Source organism: Sapajus apella, unplaced genomic scaffold, assembly GCF_009761245.1.
Source record: "Sapajus apella isolate SASKATOON/1434 unplaced genomic scaffold, GSC_monkey_1.0 scaffold2, whole genome shotgun sequence".
In the NCBI taxonomy this organism is placed as follows: Eukaryota; Metazoa; Chordata; class Mammalia; order Primates; family Cebidae; genus Sapajus; species Sapajus apella.
The window spans coordinates 8,148,179-8,165,337 of NW_022436942.1; the positions used below are offsets into that span (position 1 = coordinate 8,148,179).

The 17,159-nt window shown below is 40.2% G+C and overlaps 1 protein-coding gene across 4 annotated transcripts in view; it reads right to left on the reverse strand.

Annotated features, from left to right (window-relative positions):
• Positions 1 to 15,540, reverse strand: part of MDM2 (MDM2 proto-oncogene) — a 30,346-nt gene extending 14,806 nt beyond the window's left edge. Inside the window, exons 1-8 of one of the 4 annotated variants that reach the window (XM_032287867.1) lie at positions 15,188 to 15,540; positions 14,593 to 14,851; positions 14,381 to 14,465; positions 12,439 to 12,513; positions 8,686 to 8,819; positions 4,600 to 4,649; positions 727 to 794; positions 500 to 596 (exon numbers count right to left, since the gene is read on the reverse strand). In XM_032287867.1, the coding sequence (XP_032143758.1) occupies positions 500 to 596; positions 727 to 794; positions 4,600 to 4,649; positions 8,686 to 8,819; positions 12,439 to 12,513; positions 14,381 to 14,461 (505 nt within the window). In that variant the 5' untranslated portion in view covers positions 14,462 to 14,465; positions 14,593 to 14,851; positions 15,188 to 15,540. The remainder of the gene's footprint in view (positions 1 to 499; positions 597 to 726; positions 795 to 4,599; positions 4,650 to 8,685; positions 8,820 to 12,438; positions 12,514 to 14,380; positions 14,466 to 14,592; positions 14,852 to 15,187) is intronic. The other 3 variants (XM_032287850.1, XM_032287859.1, XM_032287841.1) reach the window with 3 other exon arrangements.
• Positions 15,541 to 17,159: the final 1,619 nt, after the last annotated feature.

Consider the following 17,159-nt stretch of genomic DNA (forward strand, 5'->3'; position numbering starts at 1 on the left):
TCTCTTTCATCTGAATCATACAGTTTTATTTACTGTGACTTCCTTAGGCACAGCATTCTCCTCTAACTGTTCTCAACTATTTTCTTTATCTCTTCATTTCGAAAATGCTATTTACTTTTTGTTTAAAACTCATAGGTATGTATTATCATTTATTATAAACAATTAAAAAATTTAACTGCTATCACTTCTCGGCCTTTTGGCTAAGATCAAGTGTAAAAATTTAACTGCTAAGGTGACTAAGAATAATGGTGAAAATAGAGTTTATACACCTGTCTCCCATTTTCTTAATAGAGAACTGGCTAACTATAAACTCCAGTGGGACAGAGTAAACTGGGCCTGTCATGGTCAGCCAGAAAAATACTGCTAAGTAATGAAAAAAACTCAGAAGTTCATTCATCTCAACCAAAAAAGGGGAATAATTAAGTCTAAAAGCACTAATTTCATTAGAGAAAGAACATCAAAAGCTGTGTGAATGTGTCAAATAAATATTCATGTATACCTGTCTCACTAACTGCTCTCCTTCTAGATGAGGTAGATGGTCTAGAAACCAAATGTGAAGATGAAGGTCTCTCTTCCTGTAGCTCTTGCACAGGGTCCTAAACATTCAAGAAAAAAATAAAATACATCAAACTAAACATAACCAGTAAGCCAACTCATTTGTTGTAAATAGCCTTTCTAATTTTCAAATAATATCATACTTGAAAGAAAAACTTATTTAAAGATTACCTTTTGATCACTCCCACCTTCAAACTGACATCTGCTCTCACTCACAGATGTACCTGAGTCTGATGATTCTGAGAAAAAGAAAAACAAAGAATCAGAAACTGGGGTTGGTAGGGAGGAGAGAAGGCTATTCAGTAGATAATGCTATAAGTCTAACAAAAATCCTTATGCAATTTAACCTTTTAATAAACATTAAACATGTATTTCCCAGGTGTCACCTTCACACTAAATGTTGCAGATGTAAATAAAATAATTCAACTTTAATGTAGAAGAGTAAAATATAATTAAAGACATTAAAAGATGATAAAATAAATTAGCAGACAGACAGACAGACATTACTCCGCAGAAACAGGGAGGGTCTGAGGAGCAAAGAATCAGGAATATTTTGTAGAATAATGTGAAAATAGGGCTAGGAAAGGCCATTCCAGACCAGAAAAACGCCATATGAAAAAGTATCCAAAAGCAAACTAACAGTTCCTGTTGCAGTAAACCACAACCAGTTCATTATTACTGGAACGTAGTCAGGTTCAGATTGTAAAGGATCCTGTGCATCTAGCCAAAGCAGGACTCATGCCGTCATTCCCTCATGACTGCATTCTTCCAGCAGATACTTCAGAATCTTCCCTAAGGCAACTGCTGCAGCCGGTCACTATTAAAAAGAGTTTTAGTCCAAGAAATAAAACTGATTTCTAGCTCACAGAAAATAGTATGTCCAGAGGGCAATAATGAACCCCTATATGGTAATTTTAAGCACAAGAGTGACAAATCACTCTGGCAAAATAAAAGAAAAAGAGGGCAGAGACAGGAAAACCAATATTAGACAACTGCAATAATACAAACTAAAAAGTATTTAAGCCTAAACTAAGGCATGGAAAAGATAAATTCCGGAGAAATTAAATAGGTAAAATCTAGCAAGACCTGGTATCCGATATACAATGCAAGGAAGAAAGGAGTTAAGACATATTCTACCTTGGGTGAATAAATGAGTGGTATCATTCACTAAAAGAGGAACTTTAGAAAGATAAACAGATTGGATGGGAAGATAACAAACTGAGTTATTGAGACACATGGGTTTCATCTGTCATTGGATATGCAGACTCAGAGCTCAAAAGTGAAAGTTTTAGATTTGGGATATACAGACAATAATCACCAAATACTCTTTACTACCCCTTTGGAAATATATTCATCTTAATAGCAAAGTCACGCCTGGGCCATTAACATTTTGAAATTATGCATTATCATGTATAAATTTTCTCTTTATACTATGGGTAAGGCATTACACTGATTTTCTTAAGTTATACATAATAGATTATATTATCCAGGAAATTTGGACTAGTATAACGAGATGCTGCAAAAAAGATATAATAAAAAGGAAATCTAAGGCCAGGCATGGTGGCTTACGCCTGTAATCTCAGCACTCTGGGAGGCTCAGGTGGAAGGATCATCTGAGGTCAGGAGTTTGAGACCAGCCTGGTCAACATGGTAAAACCCCATCTCTACTAAAAAATACACAAATTAGCTGGGCATGGTGGCAGGTGCCTGTATTCCTAGCTAGTTGGAAGGCTGAGGTAGGAGAATCGCTTAGACCTGGGAAGTGGAGGTTGCAGTGAGCCGAGACTGCGCTACTACGCTCTAGCCTGGGTGACAAAAAAAAAAAAAAAAAAAAAGAAGCACTAGATGTGACTAAGTTGAGAACATGGAATAGAAGCTCTGAAGTTAATTCTACTGATATCTAAATCAAACTCAGAATGCAAATAAGTAATTTATAAGTTCCCATCTCAATAATACAATTTTTCTAGTAATGTGCCAGTTTATTTAAACAAATGAAGGAATGAATACATCAGGGATACATACTTCAGAAAACTCAAAATACTAATACAAATGCTATAATTGTATATTTAGCTATCATACAACTTCATAAAGAGCTTTAAAACAATAAAATGCCAAATCATCAGCCTAATAACTACTTTTGTGCTGGGATAAAATGGAGATACTTTTCTGGGCTTTAAATCCTAACTTTGGAAGAATACGTATTCAATTCAACACATTTATCAAATACCATATTAGTAAAACACAATACTGTATGATGCAGAATGCAAACCTGAATTAAGACATAGATAACAAAGGTATAAGCAAGTACAACAACCAGATATGGTGGCTCACACCTGTAATCCTCACACTTTGGGAGGCTTGAGCTCAGGAGGTTGAAACTAGCCTGGGTAACACAGCAAGACACCGTCTCCACCAAACATACAGAAAAACTAGCCAGGTGTGGTAGAGCACACCTGTAGTCTCAGCTACTCGGGAGGCTGAGGGGGAGGATCATTTGATTCACCCAGAGGTGAAGGATACAGTGAGCCGAGATCACACCACTGCACTTCAAGCAGGGTGACAGAGTGACAGCCTGTCTCAAAAAAAAAAAAGACAGACACACCAGTATAACAAAGCAATTTTACAATAAAATCTGAATATGGAATAGAGGAAGTCAATTCATGCTAGGAACTAAACAAGCTTCCGACAGGTGTTTTTCTGTTTTTGTCTTTTTTAAGAGATGAGATGACATCTCGCTCTGTCACTCAGACTGGAATGGCATGATCACAGCTCACTGCAGCCCTGATCTCCCAGGGTCAAGCAATCCTCCTGCCTCAGCCTCCCGAGTAGCTAGGACTAAAGGCATGCACCACCACACCAGGCTAATTTTTCTAGTTTTTGCAGAGGCAGGGTTTTACTATGTTGCCCAAGGCTGGTCTTGCATTCCTGGGCTCAAGCGATCCTCCTGCTTTAGTCTCCCAAAGTGCTGGAAGTATAGACATGAGCCATCACACCTGGCCTAAGAGCATTTAACTGTAGTTTGAGAATGGGCTTTAGGAGGGGTGTAGTGTATTACAGACAGCTCCAACCAGCTGTGAAGCCGGGCAGGGTGGCTCATGCCTGTAATCCCAGCACTTTGGGAGGCCAAGGCAGTAGATCACAAGGTCAGGAGTTCAAGACCAGCCTGGTCAATATGGTGAAACCCTGTCTCTATACAAAAATTAGCTGGGCATGGTGGTGCACCCCTGTAATCCCAGCTACTCGGGAGGCTGAGGCAGCAGAATCGCTTGAACTCAGGAGGCGGAGGTTGCAGTGAGCTGAGACCGTGCCACTGCACTCCAGCCTGGGTGACAAAGCGAGACTCCGTCTCAAAAAAAAAAAAAAAAAAAAGTGCACATCTCTTTCCAACTCTACATTTTTAGCCTTAAAAATTAGAGTATTATACTAGGGAAGTCAGCAAGCACATAAATCAGAGCTTTTCTCATGGAAAGTAGGTTGTGAAATATTTATCAACTATCCGTGTGTGTGTGTATACACACACACACACACACATATATGTGCCACCTTTCTGGAACAAGAACCCAATGCATTTATCAGCTTATTAAAGAGAGATGTAGCCCAAAAATAACCAGTTAAGAACTGGAAGCAGGGACATAAAATTCTACTTCCACAAACTGGTAAACAAAATTTTGTGTATAACCAAAGAAGACTCATCCTTACACATGGTCCTACGTAGGTAACTGTATTATTTTTCAAAGCCTTTCAATACATTTTCAAGGTAGATCACTCCTAAACAGGAGCTTTTGAAATTACAGACATTTCAATACAAATCCTAACTCTGACATCCCAAGGCTTAAATTGATATAACAGGATATTTAACTTTACATTAGAACCTCAGTATAATGTTATTTTAGTTCATAAGTCTAATAAATTCATCATATTTTTAGAATATTTAATTAAAGCAACTTTTAAAGAGAATCGCCATTATAAAATATATGCACATAAACAAAAATATCTTTAAAATGTTTTTATGGTATTTATTCATGATACTCAAAATTAACTTACCCTGCTGATTGACTACTACCAAGTTTCTGTAGATCATGGTATATATTTTCCTTGTAGACAGAAAAAAAAAAATCAGGAGTTGTACATTTCAAAAGAAAAATGTATTAAGCTGGACTTAACCAGACTTTTACATACATATTTAGTATGAACTACTAATGCACACATTCAAAACCAATTTTATCACTGGCAAGCTTGTAGGCACTTAAAAGCACAGTAATTAGTAGCACAATGATTACATACAGCTGCTTTTAATAATCACTAAAGTCTCCCCAGCTGAAAGATTTCACACTGCCAATTCCTGAAATGCGCTTGTTTGGACTTTACTAGAAGACCCCAAACAATGGATGTGCAAGCAGGAAGCAATTTAACGTATATTTTTTTTCTTTTTTGAGACGGAGTTTCCCTCGTCTCCCAGGCTGGAATGCAATGGTGCGATCTCTGCTCACTGCAACCTCCGCCTCTCAGGTTCAAGTGATTTTCCTGCCTCATCCTCCCGAGTAGCTGGGATTACAGGACACCACACCCAGCTAATTTTTTTTTTTTTTTATTTTAGTAGAGATGGGGTTTCACCATGTTGTCCAGGCTGGTCTCAAACTCCTGGCCTCAAGTGATCCACCTGCCTTGGCCTCCCAAAGTGCTGGGATTACAGGCACGAGTCACTGTGCCCAACCTAATGTACTTATTTTCAAACAGGAATGTTTTTAGCTCTATGCTTAGTAGCCAACTGCCAAAAAAAGTATTGAGTTATGCAAAATCCATTAAATAGGAATTTGACTGACTTTCATCAAGCTTCAACTTCCTTTCTTGATCTTAAAACTTATTAACAGATAAAGTAGTACTCATTCATTCAATAAATACAGACTGAACACCTACCAAGTACTAGTCACTGGTACTATGTAGCAGACACTGGGAAAACAAAGAATGAAACAAAAACGTATTTGCCCCGATGAAGTTTATGTCCTAACAGGAAGATAATTCATTTACCCCAGTATTCATTGATGTCACAGTGGATTTTTCTTTTCTTTTGTTTTTAAACTAAGAATTTGAGAGGATGTCACAAAAATTGTTCCTCACTCAATGTTAAGATGAAATATGAATCCCAACTATCTTTTTCACCCTTGGAAATAAGGGTACAGCAACCTAAACCCAAAATATTTCTCATTCATATCCTTTTCAAGTCAGTAATTTCTCCAATGTCTTGTCTCTCAACATTTAGAATTCAAGTCCAAGGCAACTATACTTCCAAACATTATCAGAAGATTCAATATTCAGACTGGGCACTAAGTGGCTCACATTTGTAATCCCAGCACTTTTGGAGGCCATGTTGGGCAGATCACCTGAGGTCAGGAGCTCAACAGCAGCCTGGCCAACATGGTGAAACCCCATCTCTACTAAAAATACAAAACATTAGCTGGTTTTATCACAAATCCAAGATTAAAAAAAAAAAAATTAGCTGGGCATGGTAGCATGCGCCTGTAATCCCAGCTACTCAGGAGACTGAGGCAAGAGAATCTCTTGAACCCAGAAGGCAGAGGTTGCAGCCTGGGCAACAGAGCAAGATTCTGTCTCAAAAAACAACAACAAAAAAGATTCTATATTCAACAGGTTAAAAAAAAACACCAATATACCAATATAGTTTTTAAAAAAAATTTATAAAATTAAATCATATATCCAAAGGTCAAGTATAAATGACAACATATATGGATATTAAACAGAAGTGATGCATCAATGAAAAAATGCTTATATCATTAAATTAAGAAGCTAGGTGAAATTAAACATATTCATAAGTAGTTTAAAACACACAACTGCATATAGCATACAAATGACTGGTAAAAATACCTTTTGGTAACACACTTTAATCCCTTTTTTCCTTTACTTTTCTTAGCTTTCTGTCATTTCCTAGTGTTTGGTAATAAATATATACTATGTGTATGATAATGAAGTTGTTTTAAAGCTATAAAATCCCCTGCTCAACTGAGGAAGTTTTTTTTTTTAAATAAAAATAAAATAAAATCCCATATAATTGTCATCTTTTCAGCTATGCTATTGACCATTAAATACTAGCAGAAGCGAGTTAATTGTTTCAGGTGAAAGTATTCATTCTGTTTATTCATGGAATGAATGCTAAGGCTCAACACGTATTGCCTGTGCTAAACCAAATGTGATAATTCCCAATGCAGGCCGGACACAGTGGCTCACACGTTTAATCCCAGAACTTTGGGAGGCCGAGGCAGGCACATCACCTAAGGTCAGGAGTTTGAGATCAGCCTGACCAACATTGTTGAAACCCCATCTCTACTAAAAATATGTGGTGGCAGGCACCTGTAATCCCAGCTACTCAGAAGGTTGAGGCAAGAGTATCACTTGAACCCAGAGGCGGAGGTTGCAGTGAACCGAGATCATGCCACTGCACTCCAGCCTGGGCAACAAGAGCAAAACTCTGTCTCAAGAAAAGGAGAAAAAAAAGAATTCCAAATGTAAGATAAGAATGACTGAAAAAACATTCAGTTCCCAAAAGAATAATTCTAGAGGCTGGGCATAATTGCTCACGCCTATAATCACAGCACTTTGGAAGGTGGAGGCAGGTGGATCACTTGAGGTCAGGAGTTTGAAACCAGCCTGGCCAACATAGTGAAACCCTGCCTCTACCAAAATACAAAATTAGCTGGGCATGGTAGTGGGCACCAGTAATCCCAGCTACTCGGGAGCCTGAGGCAGGTGAATCACTGGAACCCAGGAGGTGGAGGTTGCAGTGAGCTGAGATCGTTCGTGCCACTGCACTGCAGCCTGGGTGTAAGAGAAAGACCCCCTCAAAAAAAAAAAAAAAAAAAAAAAAAAAAAATTCTAGAAATACATTAAATACATATATAAATATTTATGTATTTATATATATTTTTTATATAAAAATATAAAACATTTTTATATATTTATGTATTTTTATATATATATATTTTTTTCATTTGAGACAGAGTTTCCCCTCTTGTTGTCCAGGCTGGAGTGCAGCGGCATGATCTCATCTCACCACAACCTCCGCCTCCCTGGTTTAAGCATTCTCCTGCCTGAGCCTCTGGGGTACCTGGGATTACAGGCATGCACCACCATGCCTGGCTAATTTTGTATTTTTAGTAGAGATGAGGTTTTTCTATGTTGGTCAGGCTGGTCTCAAATTCATGACCTCAGGTGATCCAACCGCCTCAGCCTCCCAAAGTACTGGGACACAGGTGTGAGCCACCACAGCTGGCCTAAGTCTAGAAGTATTACCTGGGTTAAATTCTGCTGGTTAAGTGCCATAATGATAGGTGAAAATGCAAATGATTTCCAAAGTAACTAAAGCTAAATTTAAGCCTTTACCACTTGGTGGTATAAGGACTGTTTCTGGAAGTGACTGGAATAAAAATTTATAATATATAATAGCTATAGCTAAAGTATGAATGCTTTGTATGTGACAAACACTATGCTTTTTTATACAATGTCTCTCTTTAAGAGAATTAACTGGCCAGGCACAGTGGCTCACACCTGTAATCCCAACACTTTGGGAGGCTGAGGCAGGCAGATCATGAGGTCAGGAGATCAAGACCATCCTGGCTAACATGTGAAACCCTGTCTCTACTAAAATACAAAAATTAGCCATGCGTGATGGCATATGCTTGTAATCTCAGCTACTCAGGAGGCTGAGGCAGCAGAATCGCTTGAACACGGAAGGCAGAGGTTGCCGTGAACCAAGATCGTGCCATTGCACTCCAGTCTGACAACAGCAGGACTCCATCTCCAAAAAAATAAAAAAGAGCTATAACCTCCACATGAGGTATTTAATTATCCCTATTTTATAAATAGGGAAACAGGTTTAAAGAGATTAATCTATCTAGTCACAAAACTAGTAAATGATTGGGCTAGATTTCAAATGCAGGTTTATAAGATGCCAGAGCTCAGGTTCTCAAATAATATGCTACAGAACTAAGAAATTACATTTCAGCATGTTTTTTATATGTTTTAACAGTTTTTCTCTGACAAAAGGGAGTGAGGATAGAGGTGAAGTGAAATGTTAGCCCAACTGTCTTTTTACAATGGACTAAATTGAAGAATTACCTGTGTTCTTTCACAGAGAAGCTTGGCACACCAAACAAATCTCCTAGAAGATCATTTGAACAATATACAATATGTTGTTGCTTCTCATCATATAATCGTTTATTCATAATATACTGGCCAAGATAAAATAGAACCTGAAACAGAAATATGATTTCTGAGCATTAAAGAAAACTAAATGTTAGTTTAAAATACAGTCAACAATATCCTATTCATCTGAATAAGTTAAATTCTGCTGGTTAAGTGCCATATGATAGGTGACAATGAAAATGATGTCCAAAGTATCTAAGGCTCAAATTTAAGCCTTCCAGCAACCATATCCACAACTATGTAGAACCACCACCATTCTGTACTTAAAATAAGCTTCTTTTGGCTGGGCGCGGTGGCTCATGCCTGTAATCTCAGCACTTTGGGAGGCTGAAGCGGGTGGATCATGAGGTCAGGAGATCAAGACCATCCTGGCCAACATGGTGAAACCCCATCTCTACTGAAAATACAAAAAAATTAGCCTGATGTGGCAGCGCACGCCTGTAGTCCCAATTACTTGGGAGGCTGAGGCAGGAGAATTGCTTGAACCTGGCAGAGGCTACAGAGAGCTGAGATTGCACCACTGCACTCCAACCTGGGCAACAGAAAGAGGCTCTGTCTCAAAAAAAAAGCTACTTTTAAGCCTTTTTCTTTTAATTTTCCTCTGATGGAAGCAGAGATAACTGCTTCTCTCTTTACTTAACTAAATCTTAAAATGTGAGATTTTTTTTCCTTGTAGACGTAAACTCTTCCCAGATATCTAGATACTAACATATTAGGTAGGGAAGAGACAGCAAAATGAAAAACTGATAGCTATAAAAAGTTGCAGAAATAAAAATCAACTAAAATACACCAGAGCCACTTAGTAAATAGTCACAAACACCATAAACCTCAATGGCAGCAGGGTGCGGTGGCTCACATCTGTAAACCCAGCACTTCGGAAGGTCAAGGCAGGTGGATCACAAGGGTGGGAGTTTGACACCAGCGTGGTCAACGTGGCAAAACCCCGTCTCTATTAAAAATACAAAACTTGGCCAGATGTGGTGGCAGGCGCCTGTAATCCCAGCTACTTGGAGGCTGAGGCAGGCTTGAACCAGGAAGCGAAGGTTGCAGTAAGCTGAGAGAACGCCATTGCACTCCAGCCTGGATGACAGCGAAACTCCGTCTCAAAAAAAAAAAACAAAAAAAAAAAACCTCAGTAGCCTCTGAAGTCACCAGAGGAAGAAGACAGAAAAACAATCAATGACAGCTGATAGCTACAAAGCAGTATGGGAGAATTCTGTGAGAAATAAATCCTTAAAGATATCGATTTACTCTTTATTATAATAATCAAAATAATGATTTTGAACCATTTATAAATTTAAATTATATTCCCTGCACTGCATTAAGACAAGTTGGCAATACAGCTTCAAGGTATCCTATTACATCTATACCTAATACATCTTTAAGAGATCCCAGATATAAACCTATTAACAACTACCTAAATACATGTTATTTTACAGATTACAATGTACTTTTTCAAGTATATTCTCATTCTGATATTTCACAGAATTGTTATCGCTGTATTAGAAATCAAAAACTGGGCTGGGCACAGTGGCTCACGCCCGTAAATCTAGCACTTTAGGAGACCAAGGTAGGCAGATCCCTTGAGCCCAAGAGTTAGAGACCAGCCTGGGCAACATAGTGAAACTCCATCTCTACAAAAAAAAAAAAAAAATATATATATATATATACACACACACACACAAAAATTAGCCGGGCATGGTGGTATAAGACTGTATTCCTAGCTACTTTAGACACTGAGGTGAGAGGATCACCAGGAGGCCCAGGTTGCAGTGAACAGTGATCAAGACACTGTACTCTAGCCTGGGCAATAGAGTGAGACACTGTCACCAAAAAAAAAAAAAAAAAAGAAAAGATATGAAGAAACTGGCCCCAGGTCTTCTGACTCAGTCTGATGCTCTTTATATTACCCATACTGGCTTTCACTACTTTCCCATGTGCCCCAGAACAAAGATCCTATAACTGAGAACTATTATCAGACAATATAAACAATACTGGTACATAGTTTAGCACAGCATTCTAAGTCTTTATGACCAATTTTCTCATTTCCATCTACTGCTAAATCCATACATTTTTGTTTCCTCAACTGATTATATAATGATAATAAGGTCAATCCCAAATTAGCCCTAAAAATACCATTTCACCTGGCACTTCCCTACAAGCACTGTCTTTGGATTTAACTGGCCAAGCAAGCATCAACCTTTAAGGGATATTTCTATGTGATTGTGGATTGGACAGATTGTTATCCAGCAGTGGGAAAGGAAAAAGGAAGAGAACCTAGATTTTTTTCTACCAAACATCCCTTAAGGAAGTTTATAAAACTGTAGCTGGAGAGGAAAAGGATATGGAAGCTCTTCCTGTCCCACTATACTATTGTAAGAAAGAAACTTTAATGTTTCAAGTAATCTGAGTCCCATAAACTAAGTGGGAGAGAAGGAAAACAGGCATATTTCAATCACACTGAAATTTTGCCTAAGGTGGCTCAATCTCTCACCGAAAATCATGCTCTGTGCACAAATTTAAAGCTAGAGAATGCACTAAAATGCTGTATCCATTAAAGAGAACTATGGTCATGAATCAGCTCATCTCTATCCCAGAAGGATCAGTATACTGTAATCATGTATCTCTAGTGCAGAAGTTCTTAACCTGGTATCCATGCATGCCCAAGAAGTCCGTGGATAGAATTCAGGGGGTCCATTAATTTGGATGGGAAAAAATAATTATATCTTTATTTTCACAAACTTCTAACTAAAATTTAGCTTTCCCTTAGATTACAAATGTAAGCAACAAATCACAACAGTATTAATACCTGTGATTTCATCACTAACAAAAATCACAGGTGTTTTCATATCATACTGTGCTTATGACAAACATTTCAAAATGGCACTTACATTCCTGACTATATCAAAATTATATTCACTGGCCAGGTGAGGTGGCTCACATCTGTAATCCCAGCATTTTGGGAGGCCAAGGCGGGTGGATCAGCTGAGGCCAGGAGTTCAAGACCAGCCTGGCCAACATGGTGAAACCCTGCCTCTACTAAAAATACAAAAAACTAGCCAGGTGTAGTGACAGGCACCTATAATCCCAGCTACGTGGGTGGGTGAGGCAGGAGAATTGCTTGAATCTAGGAGGCAGAGGTTGCAGTAAGCCAAAATCGTGCTCCAGCTTGGGTGACAGAGTGAGACTCTGACTGAAAGAAATAATTATTATTATATATATTATATTTGCTTCTAAATCTTAGTATTTATTGTGTTAATAACAAAAGCACATATATCACAAACTAGTTCACTATTTTGGTAGCCGTATTTTAATATGTTTCCTTTGTAATCCTATACGTTTTATTTCATACATTTAAAAACATGATTCTGAGAAGGAATTACCAGTGTGAGAAGACTTTTACCAGTCTACCAAATGGTTCACAGTATAAAATGGTCAAACACCCCTACAGGGCTTCCTTTTATCTCTGAGTTCCTAGCTGAGAAATGAAAGTTGAGTATAATTAGAATTTTTAGCTTTTAAATATAGTCCAAATGACCACAAAATTAAATGTTGCTGCTTAATGAAAAATCCTTCTATATGGCAAATTTCTCCCCATGTCTTGAAAACTTTAGTATGGCTATATGTAACTATTAAAGATACTAGTTATCTCTTGATTCAGCTTACCTCTTTCATAGTATAAGTGTCTTTTTGTGCACCAACAGACTTTAATAACTTCAAAAGCAATGGCTTTGGTCTAACCTATAAAGAGAAAAGAGCTATTATACTTCCAAAATTATTCCAGAACTATAGAACCTGCAACAAACATACCATCAAGTTCAATAAAGGGGGTTTGGAAAAATGCTGGGGAGAATCTAATTATTATGCAAATATGGAATCATCAAGTATCAAGACAGCAAAGATTATTTTTTCCTTCAGCTATTTATACCACCTGCTTACTGCCTTACAAACAACCATAATTATTGAGATCTAATGAGCTTACTGTACTGATCCAATGAGCTTACTGCAAGCTAACTTAGAGAATCCAAGAGAAAAGAAAAAATATTTAGAGTGGATCCTGTTACCAAACATCTCTTTCTAAAGATTAGGTTCCTGAAGGTTAGAGAACTTAACCAACCCAAGCTGACAAGGGTAATTAAGAAGAGATCAGGCTGGTGCCTCACCCCTGTAATCCCAGCACTTTGGGCGGATGAGGTGGGCAGATTATGAGGTCAGGAGATGCAGACCATCCTGGCTAATAAGGTAAAATCCTGTCTCTACTAAAAAAATTAAAAAAAAATTAGACGGGCATGGTGGTAGCATGCACCTGTAGTCCCAGCTAGCCGGGAGGCTGAGGCAGGAGAATCAGTTAAACCCAGGAGGTGGAGGTTGCAGTGAGCCAAGATCACACCACTATACTCCAGCCTGGGTGACAGTGAGACTACTACAACTCAGCATTTTCTTCCTACTATATCATGCTGCCTCTTAGTTGGTCTGCATTTCAAATATCTGCTTGACAAACATTTATTGAGCTTCTACTATGCACTGGACAGTGATAGGTACTGCCAAAAAAAAAAAAAAAATTACAAATAAGACATATGACCTGTATTCAAGGAGCCTGCCAACTAGATCAGGGTCAATTTTTTCCTGTAAAGAGCCAGACTGTAAATATTTTCATCCTTTCCTACAGATTGTGTATCCATCTCCCGGGTTAAAGCGACTTTGCCTCAGCCTCCCCAGCAGCTGAGATTACAGGTAAGTGCCACCATGCCCAACTAATTTTTGTATTTTTAGTAGAGATGGGGTTTCACCATGTTGGCCAGACTAGTCTTCAACTCCTGATCTCAGGTGAGCCCACCATGGCCTCCCAAAGAACTGAGATTACAGCATGAGTCACCTCACCCAGCCTATAATTCCATAAAATCTTTCTTATAGAGTCACATGGAACTCATGTACAAACCAACACTATTTGTAATACCCAAAAACAGGAGGCAATTTTTAAAAACTTATCAGTAATGGCATAATTTTTAAAATGGTATACTCATGCTATGGAATACTATGCAGCCATTTTAAAGAATTACATAAACTGTATTGACAAGGATGTAAGTCATAAAACACCTATAGTTTTATCTTGTTAGTACAACAAACGTGACAATAACAGATTTAAATTCAAATGTAAATACATGTGCATATGCACATAGAAAAAATCTAAAAGGGAACATGAAGCAAAAAGGCTGGAATTTTCAGGTTTTACTTTAAAATTTCTCTAATTACTAAAATCTTTACAACAAGCATGAATAATTTTTGTGACTTTTAGAAACCATTTTTAAAAATTAACTACTGGGAAATCAAAAAGGAAAAAAATGGATCACATAACAAATATAACTTCAGCAACCACACTTAAGAATGTAATGGAACTAATTTTTAAAGCCCATGTGGCAAAGGGCTAATAAAATACTGAACCAATTGTTAACAGTTTTTAACTCCACGCAATTATGTCCGAGGTAGTACACTTTAAGCTATGCACATACAATTTCATTTACAGAGCCAAGCTACAATTGAGGTATATGAAATTTAGTTGATCACCTCATAAATTATTCTTAAAGTTACACCAGACAAAAATACCAACCAGGGTTTCTTGTTCCGAAGCTGGAATCTGTGAGGTGGTTACAGCACCATCAGTAGGTACAGACATGTTGGTATTGCACATTTGCCTACAAGGAGGAAAAAAAAAGACATGATGAAAACTGGAAATCATGAAATATCTGTGAAAAACACATCATATATAAAGGACATAAACGCCTTTGTTAAAACTAAAGCTACAAGGAAGTCGGTGCTTACCTGGATCGGTAGAGAAAAAGCAGTGTGCGTCCGTGCCCACAGGTCCACCCTCCAATAGCCACTGAACACAGCTGGGACAATCCATGGTTTAAATAGCCCCAGCTGGAGACAAGTCAGGGCTTAGCTCCTTTTACAGCAGTTTCGGAACGTGTCTGAACTTGACCAGCTCAAGAGGAAAAGCTGAGTCAACCTGCCCACGGAACCGGCCCAATCCCGCCCAGACTCCGCGCCACGTTCAAACTGGCGACCGGACAGGCACCTGCGATCATCCGGACCCCCGCGCTGAGGTGGCCCCGCAGTCCCCCGCCCACGTGACCTTTACCCCAGACTCTCGTGGAGACCCCCCCCCCCCGAACCCGCCCCCCAGCCGCGAGAGCCGGCCGAAACCCCGCCCTCCTCCCCGGCGGCGACAGCCTCGTCTCAGTCCAACAAAACCTCCGCAAAGCCACGTGCCCCGTGTCCCGTGCCCCGAGCCCCGAGCCCCCCGCCACGAATGGCACAAAGGCTGCGATAGGGCAGAGTCTGGGAACCAGCAATGGTGGGAAAACCGTCACAGCCCAGACCCAGAAGTGACCGCTCGCTGCCGGGCCGGTACCTGCTTCACACCATTCGGGGTTTTCGCGGTTAGAGTCGGGGGTCCCTCGAGGGTCCCCAGTTTCCTTCACGGGGCGCGCGGAAGCACGACGCCCTGGGCCTCGGGGACCATTCCACTCTCGGGGCCCAGGCACTGGGCGCTCCAACGCACTAGTCCTAGGAGGGACGGGTGTCCTGGCGGCGAAAGCAGCAGGATCTCGGTCAGAGGGGTCGGGGCCGCCCCTCGGGCTCGGCTTCTTGCTCCATCTTCCCAACACACAGGGCCGCACAGGCCCCACAAGCAGCCAAGCTCACCGCGGTGACTCGGTGCGCGCCCCCTACCGCCCGAGGGAAGCGCGCCGGGCGTCGCGGGGCATCCGGGCATTTGTGCGCGTGCACGCGCCCGGCCCCGCCTCCTCCAATTGGGTCCTGGGCTCAGCCGCACCGCCTCCGGGAGGGTGGAGCGAGGAATATCGCCCCCCACGCGGGGCGCGGCGGGCTTTGAAGTGGGGCAGGGGTCTTGGCCGCAACCCAGGCGGGTGGGACTCGGCCCTACGCGGTTCCCGCCTGGTTTGGCGCGCCGTGCTGGGACACTCCTTTAGCCGTTGCGCTATTTTTGTATTTCTTGTGTTTACACATCCGGCCTGCGGTGGAAACTGCAACAAATGCGGATCTCTGTGTCGCTGTTACCAAAAAGAAACCAAAACAACAACTGTTTAATATATTAGGCCCACTCCGCCAGCCGCTGGAGCTGTACACAAGTTATTTTAAGGACTGTTTTTTAAAAAAGATTAAAAATAGCACTTAAGGCAGGCTTATACACCGGTGCATACAGCTGTTCTGGTTGGAGAACAAAGATGCTGGTTACCCTTGGTGGGGAGGGGAACGGTTACTCCGCTTTTAGAATGTTTGGGTTTGGCCGGGCTTGGTGACTCATGCCTGTAATTCCATCACTTTGGGAAGCCAAGGTGGGGGAATCACCTGAGGTAAGGAGTTCGAGACCAGCCTGGCCAACATGGTGAAACCCCGTCTCTACTAAAAATACAAAAATTAGCCGGGCGTGGTGGTGCAACCCTGTAGTCCCAGCTATTCAAGAGGCTGAAGCAGGAGAATCACGTGAACCCGGGAGGTGGAGGCTGCAGTGAGCTGAGATCGTGCCTCTGCACTCTAGCCTAGGCGGCAGAGCCAGACTCTCAAAAAAAAAAAAAAAGTTTGAGTTTGTTAATCTACACCTTTATTATCATTAAAATATATATTTATATATTATACACTCATTCTGACTCACCTACTTGCCCACAGAGGTGTGGCAAAAATGTTTGATTTTGTCTCATAAATTGAGGACATAAAGAATTGAGTCAGCTAAACCCAAAAACACAGCCATTGCAAAGAAGGAACGCCTTTCTTCACTGCCCAGTAAGCAATTAGCTCCTTGTGAACAAGGACCTTTTTTTTTTTTTTTTTTAATAAAGTTACATCCTCCCCTTCTCCGGTTCCCCAGCCTACTAAAAAGGAATCTTCCTTAAACATAGTGGTCACGCAGTTGATTTAAGTTCATTGACAATATGATTAACTTAAAGGATTTAATATGTGTCTTTTAAAAAGATGTTGTTTTTACCAGATCAAATGCAGTGGGGTTTCTGATTGTGAGACTCAGTGCTTGACACTGGATGAAGGAAAATCTCAAGCAGTGAGAAAATGTAAGCATGAAAAGATAAGTGCTAGAAGTTGGTATTTGTTAAATTTCAAGTGAATGAATGGGTTTGTGCTATAAAATTTCAGAGACAATGAATTGCTTAGTGAATGCTGGGGGCAGTTCACAAAGGCCTCAGAGAAGAGCACACATATTTTGTGTCCTGAAAGATGGTGAGACTTAAATAAAAGCAGAGTATTCCAGGCACAAGAAAACGATCACAAAATGCAGAAAAGAAAATATACAGGAGGCTGAGGCAGGAGAATTGCCTGAACCCAGGAGGCGGAGGTTGCGGTGAGCAGAG